Source organism: Watersipora subatra, chromosome 3, assembly GCF_963576615.1.
Source record: "Watersipora subatra chromosome 3, tzWatSuba1.1, whole genome shotgun sequence".
NCBI lineage: Eukaryota > Metazoa > Bryozoa > Gymnolaemata > Cheilostomatida > Watersiporidae > Watersipora > Watersipora subatra.
The window spans coordinates 73,103,975-73,125,786 of NC_088710.1; the positions used below are offsets into that span (position 1 = coordinate 73,103,975).

General features: G+C 36.7%; 2 protein-coding genes across 2 annotated transcripts in view; one reads left to right on the forward strand and one right to left on the reverse strand.

The window, feature by feature from the left end:
- LOC137391491 (uncharacterized) overlaps positions 1 to 6,688 on the forward strand; it is a 34,294-nt gene extending 27,606 nt beyond the window's left edge. Inside the window, exons 6-9 of the mRNA XM_068077984.1 lie at positions 2,350 to 2,448; positions 2,552 to 2,638; positions 2,953 to 2,997; positions 6,077 to 6,688. Of these exons, the coding sequence (XP_067934085.1) occupies positions 2,350 to 2,448; positions 2,552 to 2,638; positions 2,953 to 2,960 (194 nt within the window). The 3' untranslated portion in view covers positions 2,961 to 2,997; positions 6,077 to 6,688. The remainder of the gene's footprint in view (positions 1 to 2,349; positions 2,449 to 2,551; positions 2,639 to 2,952; positions 2,998 to 6,076) is intronic.
- A 381-nt stretch (positions 6,689 to 7,069) lies between these two features.
- LOC137390976 (uncharacterized) lies at positions 7,070 to 18,752 on the reverse strand. The gene is made up of 18 exons (XM_068077290.1): positions 18,729 to 18,752; positions 17,722 to 17,758; positions 17,487 to 17,578; positions 16,815 to 16,901; positions 16,167 to 16,267; positions 15,715 to 15,866; positions 15,359 to 15,516; positions 15,156 to 15,268; positions 14,993 to 15,051; positions 14,728 to 14,769; positions 14,360 to 14,398; positions 13,750 to 13,823; positions 13,074 to 13,151; positions 10,405 to 10,554; positions 9,765 to 9,857; positions 9,131 to 9,244; positions 7,606 to 7,743; positions 7,070 to 7,228 (listed from the first exon to the last, which is right to left on the reverse strand). Exons 1-18 carry the CDS (start codon positions 18,750 to 18,752, stop codon positions 7,070 to 7,072), a joined length of 1,710 nt encoding a protein of 569 aa, XP_067933391.1.
- Positions 18,753 to 21,812: the final 3,060 nt, after the last annotated feature.

Sequence of the window (21,812 nt, forward strand, 5' to 3'; positions counted from 1 at the left end):
TGTCAAATGCCTCCAAAGCGATGAATATTCGTGAAAACCTCTGAACGCAGCAAAAATTGTTTACCATGGCTTAGCACGATCGCTTCGCAGTTGTAAGCTAAATATAAACCAGAACACGCGGTGTGCGCATGCGTAGGAATAACTCTATTGCTAGCCGCAATAGAGTTAACTTTTCCTAGAGAGTGGCAGTTTTCAGCCGCGAATAAATTCATCCGCGAATATGCATGAAAAGACAATTTTCGCGAAATATAACTCCGCGAATAAATTCATCCTGTACGGTGCATACATATCGGCTATAACATACATGTACTTGTGTTTGCAACATTATATATACATACATATCGGCTATAACATACATGTACTTGTGTTTGCAACATTATATCATATACATACATATCGGCTATAACATAAATGTACTTGTGTTTGCTACATTATAAAGGCACTATGGAGATATCAAATTTAAAAATTGAACACTAAATTTGATTGCTTACACAAAAAGTAACTTGGCCCATTTTTTCAGATATCCTAGCTAATATAAGCCTGAGGTTGTCATGTTCAGCGTTTTAGTTATTACAAATCTTAAGGTTATTTTGTTCAATTTTTAGGTTATTTTAAATCTAAGGCTATTTTGTGAGTTCCACTTTCACACATCTAAATATAACAGTTCGCTCCTCAGTTGCTATTTAAAGGTGACAGACATGGTCAGTAAAGAAGGACCTCCAACATAATTGTTAGATGAGCACCTTTTTTATTTCATGCGATTAATCCTCGGTAAGGGACAGGTTGAGGTTAACTAATTCTCTGAGTTGCAGTGGTAGGTTAACATTTAAGTTCCAGTACTCTTTCTGACACCCTAGACTGAGCTGCTATATCGTAAGCCGTAGTGATGGGAATGGACACTACCCTGATACCAACTCGGTAATTGTTAGGAAATCTTTTCGAATGCTGATGCAATGCAGTATCCTGTGTTTTAATTCCAATGCTGAGTTTAGCAAATGCTGTCACTGTACGAAAATTGAAATGGTGCCTCATCTAGATGCGATGAAGGGTTTGAGTTTGTCAGAAATTGTGGCATAGGGGAAACGACTCTTCGAATGATATTGTTTTTAGTACAAGCTTTACTTAACGTCATAACTAAAGATTTGCTCCTGTCTAGAAGCTAAAAAAGATTAATATACTTGCTTGACATTTCATAAACTTATCAACTTTCCTAAAATGTGATCTACTTCAACAATCAGTTTCATAGTTTCCTTTCCTTCCCAGCTATAAATATTTATTAGTGCGAAGTTGTACATTCGTTACATAGAGAAGATAACTCTATCCTTGTTTAGCAGTAACTTATGGTTGATGCCATCCATAGAACTATTTTCAATGTTGGTCACTTCTTTTGCCAAGATATCTCCCCATTGTGACTGTTCTGTAAAATGCAAGAATACATGCCTATGCAGGAGGATCAGTCTGTTGCTCCTAGTAGATATACATGCAGGTGTCTGTCATTCAAGACCATCTTGCAGGTTTAACTGTTCAAATTAAACCTTTTATTTATGTATTTTGTCAGTTGATCAGATTCAATTGCAGTATATTCTAGTAGTTTACAATACTCTCTACGCTAGTAAACACTTATATATTTTAATCCTAATAGAATAAAATAATGACGGTAAATTCTTCTATAACAATCCACTTGTGGAACATCCGGTTGTACTCAAAGCTGCAGTTTCATCAGATGATAAAGTGTGAGTAATGCCTTTAAGCAATTGGATTTTACAAACTATTTAAAGCTTTCAAGAACAACTTTCCATTTTTGCTTTGTTTTGTTATTACGTAAAGTGATTGTGTAAATACAGTATTTGAGCTGTTCCGCTTATTATCCTGTTTATTATCCAAACCCACAAGTTCTCTACTTGTTTTCACTCTGGTCCATTGCTACTTTGCATGTTCATAACATCGCCACTTCCTTGTCTCGAAGTAATGTCGCGCATAGACTGGTTGATAGCATAACCAGGTAGCTAGCTGCCTTTGACTTAGAGACTGTCTGTTGAACCGTGCACACGCTGGCGATTTTTATCAATGCCAATAACCATCCATTTTTGCCACTAATAATTCATATGCTTGAGAGAAAATCAATGTCATTTAATATAAATGAACAAGTCGCTGGCCACTGCCAGACTGCTCTGTCAGACAGAAGTCACTGCTCTGCCGTGTCTCAACAGAGCTATTGATCGATTTAACCACTATGTTAGGAAAATAGCTGCACTCTGGTCAGCTACCCCAAGCGGTATACGCGACTAAGCTATCAATTGTTGTAAAGCTTTGATGTACTTGTCTGTAGCTGTTGTTCACGCATTGCAGATATGTCTACTAAGAAGATAAAGAAAGACAAGATAACTCCGGCTGAGCTATTAGACTATAACATGATCACTCCTATTCCACTCACTTGGATGTTTAACGGTGAGCATTCTCACTCTCTATGTCTATGCTTAAACCACAGCTAAACTCAGTGGCTTTTCTTTATGGTACATAGACAGAATGTCTGACCAATACCCTCTTTCAGGTTTGAGTCGGGCAGATCACAAAAAGTTCCAGAGTGCTTTGTCTAACGCTTCCTCTAGTCCGTTCCAACGAAAAAACAAGTCTATGGGTTTGTACTCACTTACTCAACCGTATTAGTTACACTTTTTACACTTCTAAATACGTGTCACTGTTATAGTAGCTGTAGAATTTTTGATTTTGGCCTAGATCTGATTGAACCAAAGTAGTATTTATCCCATTTAGGGGTTTATTATTTGTCTGCTAGTCGGTTGCCAGGGCAACGCAATAAGAACTGAGTGTTTGCAGAATTGCAGAGCGGAGCTCTCCTTAGCGATATTGCTTGTAAATGGAATGTCATTCGCATCGAATGTTTCAACAATATTCTTTACACTCATGAACTTGACATGGAATTTTTTATTGCAGAGTCGTAGTGAGCCAGTCCATTCAACTATGATCACTACTAACTAGGTAAAATAACTACTATATCTATTAGCTGTTGGTAATAGTTGCGTTCCCTTCTCTGCTTATATTTTCTCTTACTCATCTTCGTCCCAGTTTTACTTCACCATTCCTTCTGCGTAGCGGTTATGAGTTGACTGCTCGGGTCCAATTCTTCACCGTCTTTAATAACCTTTCATGTAGTTGTTTTGATTAAATAGCTTCCAATAGGAAAAACCTAGGAAAATCTAGGATCTTGCCGTCAAAGGCTTGGCAGATATATGTTGCAGCTCTGTAAATCTTGAGGATCGCGAATATATCACAGATTGTTTGCTGTTCACTCGCTAAGAAATACATAATAACAAATTGTGTTCTCTTTCATTTTGACCATTATCAGGAAATGACAACTCTTCATCTTCTACAACTGCGTGTCATTGTAATTTTATTTTGTTTTTGCTCATGATTGCTAGGATAAACTTTTAAATCTAGCTACAGATATATTGTTATCAATGTTTCAAACACCTCAAATGAGAGAAATTAAAAATCTGTCACAGTAGTTTCCTCCAAATGCTGTGTAAACATATGAGTACCGACTACGATTCTACCAGTCTACGATAATTAGATCGTCGAGTTAACTTATTTCATTGCGGCCTTTGCATCAGCCAAGTTCTCAGTTGCTAACCACACCGGAAACTAATTACTAAATAAAATAAGCACGCCACCATCTTTGAAAAGATTATGTTCGAATATACGGCGAAACCAACTGCATCCCAAAAAGTCATATATAGTCAACGTTATCTAGTCATTATTAGTATCAATTTAAAAAAAAACTTCCTGGTCACATTCGATAAGTTAATTCAAGTACAAAACAAATGGTTTCATGAGTTGACCAAAATAGTGAATGCAAAACAACGTCAGTTTCGTTGAATTCAATTAACCCACCGATTCTGGCAAAGGGTTAATAAAGCCGTTCTTGCATCTAGTTGGGGGTTTGTGGACTCACCTGTTTTTACTTAGCAGGGTGGAACATAAAATTTTTTGAACTGAATATTTGGTCCGTCGGAATTGAGTCGAGCTATTAAAAAGTACTTGTCACTACAGCTCTGATTACGCTTCATAAATCCATATATCAGACAAGATTTCAGCACAGATGATAACAGGGCTATGATGTATTCAATACGTTCTGCGTATCATGTTTTGCATTGTCTTCAACAATATTATTTTATTATATAATTTTTACAAGCCAAAAAATTTTCATCGCACCATAAAGCTTTTATTAAAAACATCCATCCAAGTCGTTGCCATTCACATAGTTTCAGCTCATATAATAGGACAAATTAATCTACTGCAGCAAACTCAAACAAAACATATCATAGTTTGTGCAGCACACATTCGTGTCTCTTTCCTATTTATGGCAGTTTCCAGACCGATACGAGTGCTCCGCTAGTGAACCACATGAACATCCTGTAACAATAAAATAAATATAATAAATGTCATTCATATATATGTCATTCTAATGCGTATCTACTGAAAGTTTTGGATTTGAGAGTTAGATAGATTGCGAGTGTAATTTTCAAAGTGGATAAATGTTTAACAAAAGCATAAATACGCTAAGCCAACAATTGTAAGATTTGTTTTTGAGAGCTAAAGATGAGCATTGATTGATCAATTTTCCTCACTTTCTACAAGTGAGAAATGAACATAAATTCTAATCATAAATCTAATTTGCTATCTAAAATTCGCCAAAGAAAATTTTAAGCAAATGTTATAGCTAGGTGAAACGATAAGAAGTTGTGAAACATTTAAAAAGTTATGAAACAATGATTCATGATAGCAAAAAGTTATAATTTTATTTATTAGCAAATGTATTCACGAGTACTAAAACTATTACCGTTAGTTTAGAATATATGTATATATAATATATGTATAGGATAAGTTAAAATCAACGTTAAGATCAAAGTGAAAGATAAATTTACCTCCATTCTCCTATCTTCCTCTGCAGCATAACGCTGCTGACGCCTGTCAGCTCTAACCATAACCTGTTTGTCCCAATCTTTAATCACCTGATGCACAGAAAACTTTGAGTTACCATCGCTGAACTAAGCATTGTTACAATTCTTTTGTTCGTCAATAAAATGTGTCGGTGCAGCATTTTAGAAATTAACGTTGTCAATTAATTCAGTAAATTAAATATCGATGTCGATGCACGTAGCTACTAGAATCTGCTACTAGTCGATGCGCGTAACTAACTAGTAATAGAGTAAAATCCCTAAAAAGAGAATCTTTGAAATCACAGATTACCCGTTTTACGAGTGATAACATTTAATATGACCTATATAAAGATTTCGCGCTGATGATTAGCCAAGGAAGAGATCTTATATTTATCGCTCGTGAACTCTTTTGACATGTATCACTCGTTACGTCACGAATTAAACACCCGCTCGAATCTGAGCTTTTTAAAAGATAGATTAATTCAAACGCTTATATCTCTGGACAGGGTTAGTCTACTAAAACAAAAATAACATCAAATTGTAGCTGATGTTATAGCCTTTTATTGGTCTTAATTTCATTTGATCGACTTTTTTTACGCAATCACATCTTTAAAGCTAATATTGCAGCACGCTGCTATGTAAAGGCTGAAGCCCATTGTGAATGCTAGTGTCAGATTTGCAACAAACTCTTTCTGAAGTCTCCCTGGATGTTAGAATTAACATCCAGGGAGACTTGAGAATTTAATTACTCTTATTTGTCAATCTAGTAAATTTGCTGGCAAATAAGTGACCTCTAATGATGTTGTTAGAATGTGCCTTTAAGCTATTCGTGGTTGGCCAGCTGGTCATCAGTTATATGGTTTATAACTCTTTGCTCCCCTCCTGGTCTCATTGCTCCACTCCTTGTCTCATTGCTCCACTCCTCGTTTCTTTGCTCCACTCCTCGTCTCTTTGCTCCACTCTTCGTCTCTTGCATCTACTGGTTTTATTATTGCACTACTTTGCTGGAATGAATTATGTTGTTATTGTAATCAGGTCCAGTTGTTATAGACTATTTGAGAATAATAAGTCAGTTGTTTTCTCTTTGCAAAGATTATTCACATATCTATTTTTTGTAGGCTTAATGATCTCTCAAGACACGGTGCAGTCGTCTAGTCAGAAAACAATCCTCCAGTCAGTAATGCATGCACCTCTGTATCACCACTTCTCTACTCACTCTACTCAGGTATCGAGAGCTCAACAGCTATGTATGTCCAGCTCTTGCGCGCTGCCCTTTATCAGCAAAGCATGCCAGCATGAGTAGAGGGATGATAAAGCAAACGCCATACACTGCTGCTTTTGACAAGCCCTAGTTCATGCAAAGTCACTTCCTACAGGAAATCATAAACTGACAGAAGATTACAAACTGGCAGCCGATTTAGGCTGTTGCTTACTAAAGAATAGAATTTGTTGTCGGCTAACCATTTTATACGTATCCAATAATTCCTTTAGATTAATATTTAACCTTTCATTAGTGGCTATTGCTATTCTCTGTAATTTCCTCGCAAGGGGCGAGTCATATCTAGTACTGTTGTAACTGTCACCTGTACGGGTTAGTAAAAGCTGGCCTAGTTGCTTCTGTTGGCATGATGACAAAGTTTACTGTATAAAAATACACTATGGATTATAGTTCTAGAAGTTTAGCAAATATCGGCTAACAGAATATTTGTGGTCTTAAATAAATTTGAAAAATCTTTTGCTTTGTTTTATAGAAACAACAAGCAATAAATATTCTCGTGTCTAGAATGACTTGATAAAAGAATAAATCTTGCACATTATCGCAGGCGTTTCATTCCTGCTATAAAGTTTAAAACTGTATTTAAACTGCTGGTATATAAGTACATATACAAATCAAACAAGTTTGATATTCAGAAGAAAAAAATTTTCTTGACACGTAGCCATAGCAACGCGCAGTACTAGCAACAAGTAGCCATAGCTATGTGTAGCACTAGCAACATGCAGCTACAGCAATATGTAGTTTTGGTAACAAACGCTAGAGTTTTTGGTAAACCTGTTCGTTGCTATTAGCCAGCCGTCACGTTGGAATAACACGGGGATAAGTACTCGTATGTTTACAGAGCTTCCTTTGCCTGACGAAGTCGCCGAATATACTCTTTCATCCAGTCTCTCAAAATTTCTTCTCCATATTCAATTGTTTGTTGGATTTTGGAGAGAAGAGGTTTCAGCTCTTCATCCGAGTAGAGATATATAGCGGTCTCAGTTGGCACAGGCTGTAAAAAGAGTGCATTTTATCAACTCCTTGCTATTTGTAAGTAGGACCGCACCCTCCCTGCCTTCACCTCGACTGTGTATGACAATGGTAAGACAACTCTAGAGGCAATCTCAAAAGTTCAGCATTTTAAATTCAAAGACGAGTTTTTGAACTCATATCCATCCTACCAGTGACAGTTCATTAGCCCAACTTTTTATTACTGTTGCAAACAGCTCTCATTCTGACAATCGCAAATATTCTACAAGGATCTCAGTCTAATAAATAACTCTGATAGCAACTCGTGTGTTGGTTACCATAGCGATATACCAACAGAACAAAATGAGAGCCGACTAAGTTACTACATTGACAACTAGCTGCTAAATCTAATTTACTCACCAGCATTCGGGAGTTCTTGGGCACTGCAACTTTTCTCACGATATATACAAAAATGGAAGCCACTAACTTAAGATTATCTTCAGCCGTCTCATCCAGAAGTGTGGTACTCATGCCATAGTCCAAAGGTTTCATTAGCAGCTGTAATTAGTCGGTATGGTTTATTAAAAGAATTCCAACATAATTTTAGGTTCTTGCTGAATAGTAATCGACTATCCATGTGTAGACAACTTTTACGAAATGAATGGTAGCATTGAATAAGCCCCTTAATTCTGCCGGTTACAGACCTGCCCTTCCAAATAAGCTATTATTAATGTACATTTATATACGGCAACTAGCCGAATGCCTGGCGCTGCACAAATAATAAAAAAGTTTTTGGATAAAAATTCATTTCTTAAAAAAATTTATTTCTGTTAAAAAGTTTATTTCTGTTTGTGTTCGGCTGATGCATAATTCAAATATTTGAAAGCTCGAAGCATAGCTAAGACAGATTGTTGGAAAGCATTTCTTACTACCTATGTTACACATTCGCTCAAGATTTAAAACGGCTTATAAACAGTAGCGGGTAATTTAGTTGTCATTGTCTAAGTTTCTTTACTCAATGAACTTGAGTAACTTAAGCTAGTAACTTGAGCTAGTAACTTGAGCTAGTAACTTGAGCTAGTAACTTGAGCTAATAACTTGAGCTAATAACTTAAGCTAGTAACTTAAGCTAGTAACTTAAGCTAGTAACTTAAGCTAGTAACTTAAGCTAGTAACTTAAGCTAGTAACTTAGGCTAATATTTTAATCTATAATATAATACAAGCCGTGTCTGTCTGAAGCCAGTTAAGAACATTAAAAAAAAAGATTGCACTTGACAGGAGTCAACCACACATATATTCGAAAGCATAGATATGAAGCCAAGCGCACAACCATTAAGCCATGCAACCACCTTTCACGCTTCGCAATAATTGTGCATACAATCATTACACATGATATCTCACAGCACACCAGACTACAAGCGTGCATATTTCAACCAATCGCTATTATCGACTTTACATTTATATATACACATATATATATATGTATATATATATATATATATATATGGATGTGCATTCCAATACAGTTCTTTGGCTATATGTAATCAGAGGAATGAAACTGTAATGAATGGTTAAACTTGCTGACAAGTGAAGACAGGTTTGTTGATGGTATTATAAAAAATTAAAGATAGTTAGGACTTATAAATGAAAAACGCTCAAGTAAATTTACACCAAAAGTCTTGATATAGTATTAGCTGTTTTTCTTTACCTATTTATAATATACATTTACATGCAATCGGTGTGATAACTCCCTTGATAAGGCCATTAGAGCTATAGCAACAGGGCAGAATGGGGAAGCAAGAGGTGACAATACCTTTGCATTTGTAAATGTAATTGGTTGAAAAATGGAAACCCGTCTACCTTTAAACAAAACCCTTTACATGTATGGAAATAGTTCTGACCGCTATGATATAACAGTATGGAGATGATATAACTGTCTCTTACCGTTGTGACCAATCCTCTTGATAAAAACATTCCGATGAGAAGGGATCTAGCTCTGTCATCATCAATATCCATTGTTTTGCCTTCTTCATCAAACTTCAAACCATTTTTTTCAATCTGGGAGTATAGTCAAACTAAATATTAGGCAGTGGATGTGACATGCAAGGCATAGTTGTTATACAATACTTATATAATAAGATAAAGAGTTGTTATACCACACTTATATAAGATGAAAAGTTGTTATACCACACCTATATAAGATGAAGAGTTGTCATACCATACTCATATAAGATGAAGAGTTGTTATACCACACTTATATAAGATGAAAAGTTGTTATACAATTATACTTATATAAGATGAAGAGTTGTCATACCATACTCATATAAGATGAAGAGTTGTTATACGACACTTATATAAGATGAAGAGTTGTTATACCACACTTATATAAGATGAAGAGTTGTTATACCACACTTATATAAGATGAAGAGTTGTTATACAATTATACTTATATAAGATGAAGAGTTGTCATACCATACTCATATAAGATGAAGAGTTGTTATACCACACTTATATAAGATGAAGAGTTGTTATACCATACTTATATGAAGTGAAAAGTTGCACATGCAAAGAACCTTACCTCCCAAAAGTAGCCGTTTGGATATACTTTTCCTTCTAGCAGCATTTCAAACACAACAGCTTTTCTGTGCGTCCCCAGAACACCGGTTTTAGGCTAAACAGCAAGACCATAGAAGCACTTTTTTCATTCACAATTATAGTGATAGCGTATTATACTCAACATAAATATGTATATTTTGGAAGCGGTACAAAAGGCAGAGATGCAGGATTGACTATATTATCATAACAACATCTAGTCAACTTTAAATTATATTATTGGATATAAAAATGAGCTACATAATCGACTGCTTTTCTGCTGATAAACTTGAAGGGAGTTCTAGAGTACCAGGATTAATAGTCAGCCAAACGATTTCTCAAACTTCTCAAACCATAAGAGATTCATCAAAGACAAGTACTTCAATGAGGTCTAATTTTGACATGAACTAAGTCATAACTCTCTCAATCTTTTTTAGCTAAGTTAAAAAGTAATTTTATACAATATATTATAGCAGTAGTTTTATTACATGTATAGTATTGACATTGTTAGACAAGCAGTTAAGACGAGTTAAGGCAATCCTTGACCAGGGGCTGAGATTTCCATTTTCTACCAGTCACTCTGCCAATGATATTCTGACTGATTATAAGCAAAGAAAGTTACTCACCATGATGTCCGTCATGTGGAAAAGAATGTTCTCAGTTATATAGACCAGTTCTTGCAAAACTGAGTTTTGGTTCTCCTTAAATGCAAGTTTCAAGTCTGTGGCTCCAGGAGAGATGATGTCACGAAGCAATGGGTAGATGTTTCCATCAGGCTGCGAAAAGAGTCAAGAGAGATTTATGTACCAGAAAGCACACAGCAGTCTGACAAACATAAGGCTATTCAACTTGACCTTGCTGACTAAAAGTTTTCTCAAAACTAGCCCTAAATCCTATAGCCCTCGGCTCAACTAATATCTCTTTGTCTCTTCTTACTGATCCTGTACGAAAAGCATATCTCATTTTAGGATTCCTTCTAAACTACATGTATGGGTAAATTATATATATATATATATATATATATATATATATAAAATATTTATAAGTGGAACTTCACTCTATAAGTTAAACATTTTATTACTAATAGTTTCATGTGGTACACTCAGTATCACACTCTTTTAGACATTTTATCTGAAGAGTGTGATACTGAGTGTACCACATGAAACTATTAGTAATAAAATGTTTAACTTATAGAGTGAAGTTCCACTTATAAATATTTTATAATTTAGCTCTGATTTATCATTGAGCACTCTGTAACGAACTGTGCAGCGTCCACTTTGTCTATATATATATATATATATATATATATATATATATATATATATATATATATATATATATATATATATATATAATATACGATAGCGTTACGAATACTTATATTCATGTTTGCCTGCATCACTATTTGTTCAGATGGAAGATTAGAAAGAGTATATACTGTAATGGTTCGGTTGTTTTATCCTGTTGTCTATCTACTCCACTTGTAAAGAACTACAGCAGTGCAAGTGCAAACACTGATCTGTGAGCTAAATATCAGATTGGATAACTAGAGCAAGTTCCAAACAAGAACTTTTGAAAGAGTCACTGACTCTGAGAAGTGCTGAGAAGGTGAGGAAGAGTATCGAAGGTTTGTGGTTACTGGATGGGGAAAACAGACTGACGAAAACTGACTCAGTATTCATGCTAAGATGGCAGCAAATAAATAAATGTAAACATTTGAGGAGAATTGCTAAATGCAACAAAATGTTGAATAGGTAAGACAGAGACTGAGTAAGTTGCCCAGTAGAGTGTAGAAGACAACATTTTTTTAAGAGTGTTTGTGTTGAACATGTGATGCATAGTTGGGAGTCAGCAGTTGGAGTTTTTGTGCAGATAGTGCTTGTGACATTTAAACATTTAGTCTGATCTTAACTCAGGTCTTAACTGATCTTAACTTGGCAATGTCCGGCTCCTTCAAGCCTGGCATATAAAACTACCGCTATGAGCCCAAATTATGAGAATTTACCAAGACAAAATAGTACATGATTTCACTATAGGAAATATCTATGGTGAGAGACAATTAAAAAAATGGTGTTTTCCATCCAGTTGGCCATGTCATACACATAAATAATTAGATAAGATTTGAGAGAAATTTCAGCATAAATATAAGAGAGCACAACTCCATAAAGGGTGAAAAAGGTAATGAGGGATTGACAATTGTTTGGTTTTAGTAGTTAAAAACACTTATAAAGTTTTCACTCATTTTAATACAATCACTTTGTTTATACCGCGTAAAAGACGTGTAGGATACCTATAATATATATTTATTGATCGGCAGCAGGTGGTAGGTTAATATGGAGTATGTATGCTGTTTCAAAAGTTAGTAATGTAACTACTATTCTCTCTAGTGAACCAGATTGTTCAGTTGCTTTGTGAATTGTACGGTCGTTAGTACTAGAAATAAGAGTTGTCATTTCACACTCAGTTCACATATCAGTTTTACTTGCACGATATTAAAAGAAAAGACAATTCCTAAATCATTAATACATTAAGAAACCAGAAAAGAACGTTGCACCCCTAAATTTTTTTGTTAAAAGCCTGAAACAAAGAACCCAATGAGCAAAGAAAAACCACTGAACAGACCGGACAAACATACATGTATTTCCAGTCTTATATCTAGAACATATCTAAATTACAAGAATTTCTTTTGTAAATACTATTGATTTTCTATATTATTATTTTTACACAGCCTGATTTACTTTCAATAAGATTTATTGACATCGAGCGGTGTAACAGAGTTGAGATCAAATCAAATAAATGCATCTGAAGTGCCAACCTTAAACCCAGGTCAGTATCTGATAGGCCTACGGCCACTCTTAACATAGATGGTGGGATGCGCTGCCTTCTGAGAGATCGACCGCAGTCAAAAATAGTAGCCTTTGCTCCTTTTATTCAACCTTTTTTCCCTACATACGTTACTCTAGTAACCGCTGGTGTCAACAAAACCTGATGAGAGCTCGTGCTAGTTAGCCCCTCATTCCTAAGATGTCTGTCAGCTTATTTTAAAGTTCTTATTAGGAAGCATCCAAATAGAACAGTTTAATCCTGTAGAGTGCAGACCAATGCTCAGACAAAGCAAAGCTATAACACACGCCCTAAGGTAAAATTCTTTCTTGGAGCACGCGCTAGGAAATCCCAATCATAATACTGTCTTGTTCAATAGAACTATAGTAGTCATGAACTTGCACCAAGGTACTCGGTGCCATCCAACTTAACACCGGCAGCTCACGTAATATAACAACATGCTACTACTTACATTCAAGTAGATCCTATGCAGGGCTCCTATCGCTTCCTTCAATCGGATTCCAAACAAGAATTTATCATCCTCCTTTCTCTGAAACAAGCAGCGACTGTTTATAAAGCTATTAACGCCGATTGTCGCTGCCAGCCACGGACATCTCAAACATGTGGTCAGTTTAGCCGCAACTAAAGGAGAAGCTAACATGAGACAATATATAGTAGCAGCAGAACACTCTGGCCATAGAGCGAGTATTTCTATGTTCATAGATGGACCGCAATCACCTCTACTGTATACTCAATGCTGAAACTTACTAATAATGACTTAATTAGAGAAAACAAGATTAGGATAAGTATTTTAATATTTATACTAGATGTGACACATTTATTGTATACCTTAACTGATTGTTGATACGCTAGGAAAGCAATAAACGCTGAAAAACAAATAAGTGCAGTTGATTACATAGTTGATCAGTATGTAATTATATAGAGTAAAATAATTATATCTGTTGATTGGTAGTGCGGCCTTTCATTGACCTCTAGAGATGCATAATCAGATATATTACAGCAGTGACTGCACACAGGGCATCGGATGCCTAGAGATCACAGTAAGTAGTTTAGTTATTAAAAGTTGTTTTCTAGTGTGAGGCAAATGCTGGCAGCAAACGCAGAGCATTAACTCATAGCTTGTGTACCTTTCTAGCGGCTATCTTAAGGAAGGACACAAACCAGGCGGCATAGGCTACATGCCTGAGCTTACGCAATGCATCTGCAACATACAGACAAGAAAACCTTACAGTTCTGAAATAAATGCACACATATAAAGTTGACACTCTTAGAGACTCTTAGAGACTCTTAGAGACTCTTAGAGACTCTTAGATACTCTTAGAGACTCTTAGAGACTCTTAGATACTCTTAGAGACTCTTAGAGACTCTTAGAGACTCTTAGAGACTAATCCTTTCTGCACATCACACGCTCTAACTGACAACCGCTATGTTTTCACAAAAGGCGGTAAAGTCGATATGGCAACCCTTGAATTCAGCTTGAGGCACTATTTGTGTTGTCGTCTGATTACCACTGGTTTTGTCTGAATCATCATTCACTACATTCGCACCTGTTGTCTCCCCTTGGCTGTGCACAAATTCGCAAACTTCTCCATGGTCGGAATTTTAATTAATGCTTATGGGAAAATTTGAATGAAGTTATACAGGCTATAATACTCTAGCCATTCAATGCAGGGTTCATGTATAGGAAAAGGAAGCAGAAGGAAATCATGTCAATAACTAGGGAGAAAAGTGACGCACCTGAACCGGGAAATTTCTTTTTTGTTTCTATTTTTCTCACTAGAAAATAAAGTGGCAGTTGAGTTAAGTGGCAGTTTACACAGTCATAGAACACAGATTATAGAATAAGGGTCATAGGTCACAGGTTATAGATTAAAGGTCATAGGTCATATGATAGATTCGCATAGTGCTTCAAGCTGTCATCAGTCTGTATGCAATGAATAGTAAACAGTGTTTGTTGGTTGAAAAAGGAGAACTTCGGGTAGTATCTACATATAATAACACAAAGTCTACATGACAACTTGAGGCTGAGCTGCCAACTGCATTGTATGCTTGCATGTCGGCACCATAATTTATCTTGAATGTACGATTATTGTAATATAGCTCACCTGGCAAGGGGGCAGCCGGCAAAGGCCTAGGAATACGAATTACTACAATTACAAAAGAAGTGATGAACATGTCTCTGACAGCTAGTGTTCTAAGGTCAGCAGAGAACAAAGAGACTAAATCAACACGGAGTTACGCTGTCAGAAGAACAGCAGTGATTGGCTGACATGGTACAAGAGAATAGGTGGGATAAGGACTTGCCTATATAAAACCTTCTATTTTTTAAACTCTGTAATAAAATAAAGGTTTGCTATCTATTTTTCTTACCCTTAGGTGAAGGAGATCTCCTTTTTTCCGGAGTCTTGGACCTGATTGTTGAGGGTTTCCTGCAGCATAACTTAGGTTAGGAAGTTGTGTTCTGTTAACTATAACTGAGACGGTGAACTATTCAGAAGATAAACTCAGCAAATCCAGAACAAGAGCTAGTTACCTTTCCTCTATGTGTTGAATGTGGTTGATCTGGTAGGATCTCTCATTCGCTATTGGAGGTAGTTGGGTGTAGTAATGGTGGTGCCTTGACCGAGGACGCTTGTTTTGGGGCAGCTACAAAAGCAGAAATACTCAAAGTTGATGTTACTATAGAATAGAAGAGCCGGTGGTAGAAGCTAGTCAGCCTTGTAAAGTAGTACTTACAGTGAGAACCTGAGGCTGAGGTGGCAGCGAGGGAGGCGACTGCTGCTCTATGATTACTGGCTGACTTTCTTCTTTCGGTCGAAGTCCTTGGGTCAGCATTTGTTGAACGAACAGCTGATGCATCTGTGCGTTTTGCAGCATCATCATGTCAAAGTACTCTGATGTACGAAAATACATGTAATCATATGAATTTGCTTAATGTTAGATGGTTTCCTTTAGGTAAGGCTGGGATTGATAAGTTAGGCAAGTTACAGTAACAGAACAAACGTAATGAAATGCTTAAATAAAACCTTAAATTAAACAAGGACAGCGTGACATTCAGCTATTCATGAAGGACAACAAGCCTATGTGTTAACCAGATTTGTTGCTCTGTTGAGGAATGGTGGCCAAAGGTAGAACTGTTGGTGGTCCCAGTGCATGGTAGTGGTTGTAGGGTGGCGCGGGTGGATACGGAGGATAAGGAGCTGGCCATGCTGGAGGTGGTGGATAAGACGGCACCGGTCGATTCCTTCAAACAACAGATGACTGTCTAAAAGCTACTAATCAGCTGCCAAGAGAATATCCCTACGCTGATAAGTGTTCTTGATTTTGTTTCTACAACTTCTGAATTGTGCAAGAGATATTAAATTCAAATGAGGATGTTATCAGTGAAGCTGGTAAAAAATGCATCATTTCATACACATCTATCATCTTCACATAACGAATTATTCAGATGCCAAGACAAGAAATAAACAACTTTTTGAAAAATCTCTCATCACCTGTGGCCACACTAGATTTTGGTCTGTGAAAATATAGGTGTAATTCAAACCTGAGTTCAAGGTCATCTGATATTCTAAGAGCATTAGAATTTCTTCTCTTTAGCACATGTGCCGCAGATATCATCGGACTACGGGGTGGTGATGGCAATAGCTAAAATACCAGAAGTAGGAGAAGTCAATAAGTGAATAAAGTGGGTGTTGGTCTCTTCCCTCTGCTCTGAATACTCAGCCTGCTCAGCCAGCTTCATTTAGTGTCATTGTGAAAAAGTGTTAAACGTGCACTGTAATCAAGCATTCAACTTCTATGTTATCTACTTCTATGCTCTCTACTTCTATACTGTTCTGCTTCTATGTTATCTACTTTTATGCTCTCTACTTCTATTGTTCTGCTTCTATGTTATCTCCTTCTATGCTCTCTACTTCTATTGTTCTGCTTCTATGTTATCTCCTTCTATGCTCTCTACTTCTATTGTTCTGCTTCTATGTTATCTCCTTCTATGCTCTCTACTTCCATAGTTCTACTTCTATGAATTATGCCTTTCTGCCAACAACATACTAAATGTACATGTAATTAGGAACTTTTCTACTCGTCAAGATGGCTGTAGTACATATTGTTTAACCTACTTGAGTTGTCTTCTCTTCTCTCACTACCTTAGTAACAGGAAGTTATTACACAGTTATTCAGCAGCTATACTCACAGGGTCTGTCCTTATTTCTCCAGTACGGACAGGAAAAGCTCTTAGGTTTTCACCACCACCAGTTCTCAGATCCTGACCGTTGGCTGCCTGAATTAGTGACAATTTTAAAAGAAACTTATCTTTAGCCAATTTAGTTTAGCAGTGTCAAGTTCTGGCTCCATGCCAATTTAGTTTAGCAGTGCCAAGTTCTGGCTCCATTTCACTCCTTCATCTTACAGAAATTCTATTGAGAACCGTTTTTAATTTTCACATCTATCTGAAGTAACAACTTCTTGTTTCCTGTTTGCTTCAGCCGTCAATTTTTTACCGCGCGGTTAATGTTTTTTCTTTCTTTTAAAAAATCTGCCTTTCATATTGAGCCAGTCATTCAGACAACAAATAGCATTGCTATGATTATGTAATAGTTGTACTGTTATTTATGATCGCATAAAGGCTGTAACTCCTCTAGAACAAAAATACTAGCAAAGTATTTAAAAAGAATTATGAGGGTGCTAGACATTCGAGACACATTTCTTTACATTATTAAAATATCCTCTAAATATTCGTCTTTCTTGAAGATTGAAAAAGTAGTCGATATAAACTCGCATCAAAATCAGCATATACTGTCTCACTCTCTTTAGCTGACAGTGGTTATAGGTTTGCAACAATCTAGTGACAGAAGAGTTGTCTTACCTTTATACGCTCGAGCAGCTCATGCCTCTTAAGCAGTGACTGGTGATAGCGGATTCTGTTGGGGTCGAGTTGGCCCTTTCCTTCTCCAGGCCCTATATAGAATATTATAGTGACTAAGGCTAGATATTTTCTCGCTAGTTACTTTAGCCTAAAATCCATGTTGTTTAAATTAAGCGATAGCAAAATATTGGCACTCAGCCAAAACATGAAGGTAGCAGATAAAAATGATCCGCACCTTGTGTTTCCTCCTGATGTCGGGCTTTATCCAGTTTCTAAAAAAGTCAACAGATTTTATATTACTCTATATTTTTGTACTTTATTGTTTGTATTATGGTAAATACATGCATAGCTAATACATAACTTAATGTAATGGTGTTCTGAGGAGTTGTAACAGGTATTTATAGTTATCAAGAAGGCTAAAGAGCCTGCATGTCTACACTGAAGAGAACAGGTGTCTGATCAACACACCGGTTACAACTTGTGGTGTTCTTTATCTGCACAGCTGGTACCACATGTATAAGTAGTTAGTTTATCATATAATACCATAGACAAGAATACCTGTATAATCAACATTCAACAGCATTTATTTGTGAATCCTTATATAAATTTAGTAAAATAAATATTATATTTTATGAAACTTTATTATGCCATATTATTTTATCTTAATTTACATTATATAGTATTTTATCATATTATATTGTATTATGTTATATTATATATACTATACTTTAAATAATATATTATTTTACGTTATGTTGTACTTTATTATATTAGTACTCCACATTATATTATATTGTATTATGTAATAATATTTATTTGCCTCTAGAGTAACTAATCAGTCCTTATAATTTATGGATAAATAGAGCTAGATGATGAGGCAGCAATAACCTTCGACCTTTAGAGCCGTGTCATCCGCTCACAGGTTTTGACAAGCATATTAAAGTTGCATACGCTGTTAGTAAACCTGCCATTATATTTTTCCTCATAATATATATATATTGGAGTACATGTATCTAATCCCGTGTGCAACAGGCAGCCCTGGGGCCGCATGCAGCCCTGGGGCCGCATGCAACCCTGGGGCTGCATGCAGCCCTGGGGCCGCATGCAACCCTGGGGCTGCATGCAGCCCTCGGCCATCTTTTATGCAGCCATCTCTCTCTCCCTCTCTCTCCCTCTCTCTCCCTCTCTCTCCCTCTCTCTCCCTCTTTCTCCCTCTTTCTCCCTCTCTCTCCCTTTTCTTACCCTGAGTCCCTGACCAGCCGTCATGGCACGACAACTGGCAGAGATCTATTTGAGAATTTGTTGAAACATCTAGCTGAGTTTAATTTACCCCTTGAGAAACTCAACAAACAACCCAACAAAACCTGACATTGAGTGAGTTGTGAGAGAAAAGCGCTACCAGATTTCGCACTGAAATCTGTAAATAGCCCCGTATACAGATATCTAGAGCAGGAACATGGCACTTCTCCAAATAATGCAGGGCATTTTATTTTCCTATTGAATATTTTTTCTGTTCGCTATTTTTCGTATACACATGGTGATGTGTACATTGTATGCTCACATGGTTCTTTGATACAGTGTCTTATACATACATACATGCACCTTCGCACGCACGTACGCACGCGCACGAACACCCACACACACATACATAATATAAATACAAGCACCAAACAAACATGCTTAAAGGTTGACTTGCAACGAAATTCACATTACAGTTATTTGGTATCAAAAGATTCGCCATGTCTTACTTTGTTGGGTTGTAGGTGCCAAATATGTGGAGATGTGATTACAAGCTCTTAAAAGCTCAAAAACGAAAAGCCGCCGTAGATTGGAATCTCTTGATTTCGATGACGTATCCACGGATTTTGGTTATTGTCTTGTCACGTGATGTTCTCGCATGAATTGAAAGGCCAATAAAAAGCTCAATATAAAACTTATCGTAGTAATAGTTTATGACAAACACTTCGGGCTTTACCTAAGACCCCGTATCAAATATAGATGCTCGTTACTCTACAATTTCAGCTTGGTCATTCCGTCCGACAATTCAATGTACGTGTACATGTCTGAGTTGCGATCATAAAAATATGTCAAATTCTGAAAAGTTAAGACCCTGGCATTTCGAGCCTGATGCTCTATCTGAAGAAGATCCTCAACAGAATCAAACCTATTACAAGTAGTAATAGTTTTAGCTAGAGAGTGATAGAACGAATATTATTATATATACCGGTATATGATTTTAATGATGATAATTATCGCTTCATATTGCGAAAAAATAATTACGTACAGATTTTTTTCGAACGACAACATTAACAATTTTAATATTTAAATCTAGTGCTGCACTGATATACTGTTAGATAACATCGACCTAATGTATTAGCTATGGTTGCATAGACATATCTCTTCATTTCTTTAGTAACTAATACCACCGGCTACAGAGTGGTGTGTCTGCAAGCGCTGTCAAGACATGCCATCTCTTCCTGAATGTTTGGGCTGCCATGATGCTGAGTTTGCGCATCGTCTCCATGACCGCGGGGAGCATGAATGCCTGTGTATGCATCCTGGTGTGGACGAACTTGTGGTGCTTGCACCCCTTGAGTTAGGGTGGAATAATTACCTGCGATATCATTGCAAGTTGAATTTTCATTTAATGCCAACAACATTAAAGCTATACTAATGTGTCAAGCATTTTCTACAATTTTTGTGTTACACATTTAATGCATCGGTTGAACACACATATTCTGAACTCGTGGAACACAAGGAGAACTGTTATATTTGGCTTGTACACTTACTACAGTAGAAAGTGTATTAGTTTTATGATTTTATTATATAAAGATCGAGATTATTTTGATGATCAGCAATTATTGTTTTTCAATAATTGTTTTGGTAGATAATCTATTCCCATTTGGAGAGCCATTGCCAAATGCTCAGAAAAGGTTGTATGCATACCGCAATCTTGTGTTTTGGCTTATGCCTCAAATCTTGTTTGCAAGTCTGCAAACTCTTCTTCATCATCTGTTGGTGGGAAAAGAGCCCGAATCTTAGACACCAAGCAGGCAGGTAGAGGCAGTCGCTCACCGCGACGAATTTGCGGTATAAGCCAAAACACAAGCTTGCGGTATGCACACAACCTTTGTAACAACATCCGTTGTAATGGACCACACTCTCAGGCCGTGGGGAAATTAGATCAGACTGGCATCGCTTGAAGCCTTCCAGCTCCATGGCGTTAGAGCTGGTGGTCTCCGTTGACTGCAAAGTAAAGAAAGTTACGACCAACAATCACTTTCACATTATTTGAATGAATTATTTAGCTAGATCAGCAACTTTATGTTTATGTATTGATAACTACTAAAAAATATGGGTTTTTGTCAGGCTGTGAAGTAAAAACTGTCAAAGTTTTACCTTGACAAGATGGCTGCTGACTATTAAACCGCAGCTCTGATCCATCATAGTGTAGGCCCCGTATAGTGCGCAATGCCCCGGACCATCGCATCTACCGTCACCTGCCAAATCAAGCTCCCAATCGATTGCTGCCATCAATCCCTCGTTATGCAGGGTGTACTGCTCAGCAATACACTGTAAAATATTGTAAAACTTCATTATACAAGATTAATTTGTATCATTATCATTAGTCTAAGAATGTAGAATCCTCTTCCCCCTTTTTGTGCTATATTATGATGAAGAATTCGAATTTTAAATTATAATATATTTTGCTTGAAGGATGACATATTTTCATTTCAAGAAAAAAATTGTTTCTAAATGTCGTTATTCAATTAGTGTGCCAAGCCTTTACTCACATTTTCCAAGTTTATGGGTAAATATTAACACTCACACCATGTAAGTATTCTCTTTGTTGGTAGAGGCAAACGCTGTGGCTTGGTATTGCGATGTTCAGGAGCGACAGAAAACGGAGGTTCTGCATAAGGCATCCGCCAGAAAAGAGTGATGCAGCTGCCAGCAGGGGGTTGACGACGTGAGCTCTGTTCACCCTGGCAGTTGTTTCCCAAGTGTACGATTGGTGACAGGAGGCACATGTAACCTTGAACTCTACCTATCCGCCTTCTCACACCATCGTGAATGAGCAGGGGAAGGCGCAGGCGTGACAGTGAAATAGTCGTTGGAGTGCTGTCACACTTACTATATTATTTTCTCCTCTTTAAAGGAGGATTCGGGTCTGAAATCACAACACAATAGTTGACTTGCAATAAGATTTGTACAACATCATTTCCTGTTATTATATCATATTTGCTTGATCAGAAAAAGAATAAATATATAGCCATGCAATCATGACGCAGATTTTACAAAACCTTATCAGAATCCATGATATTG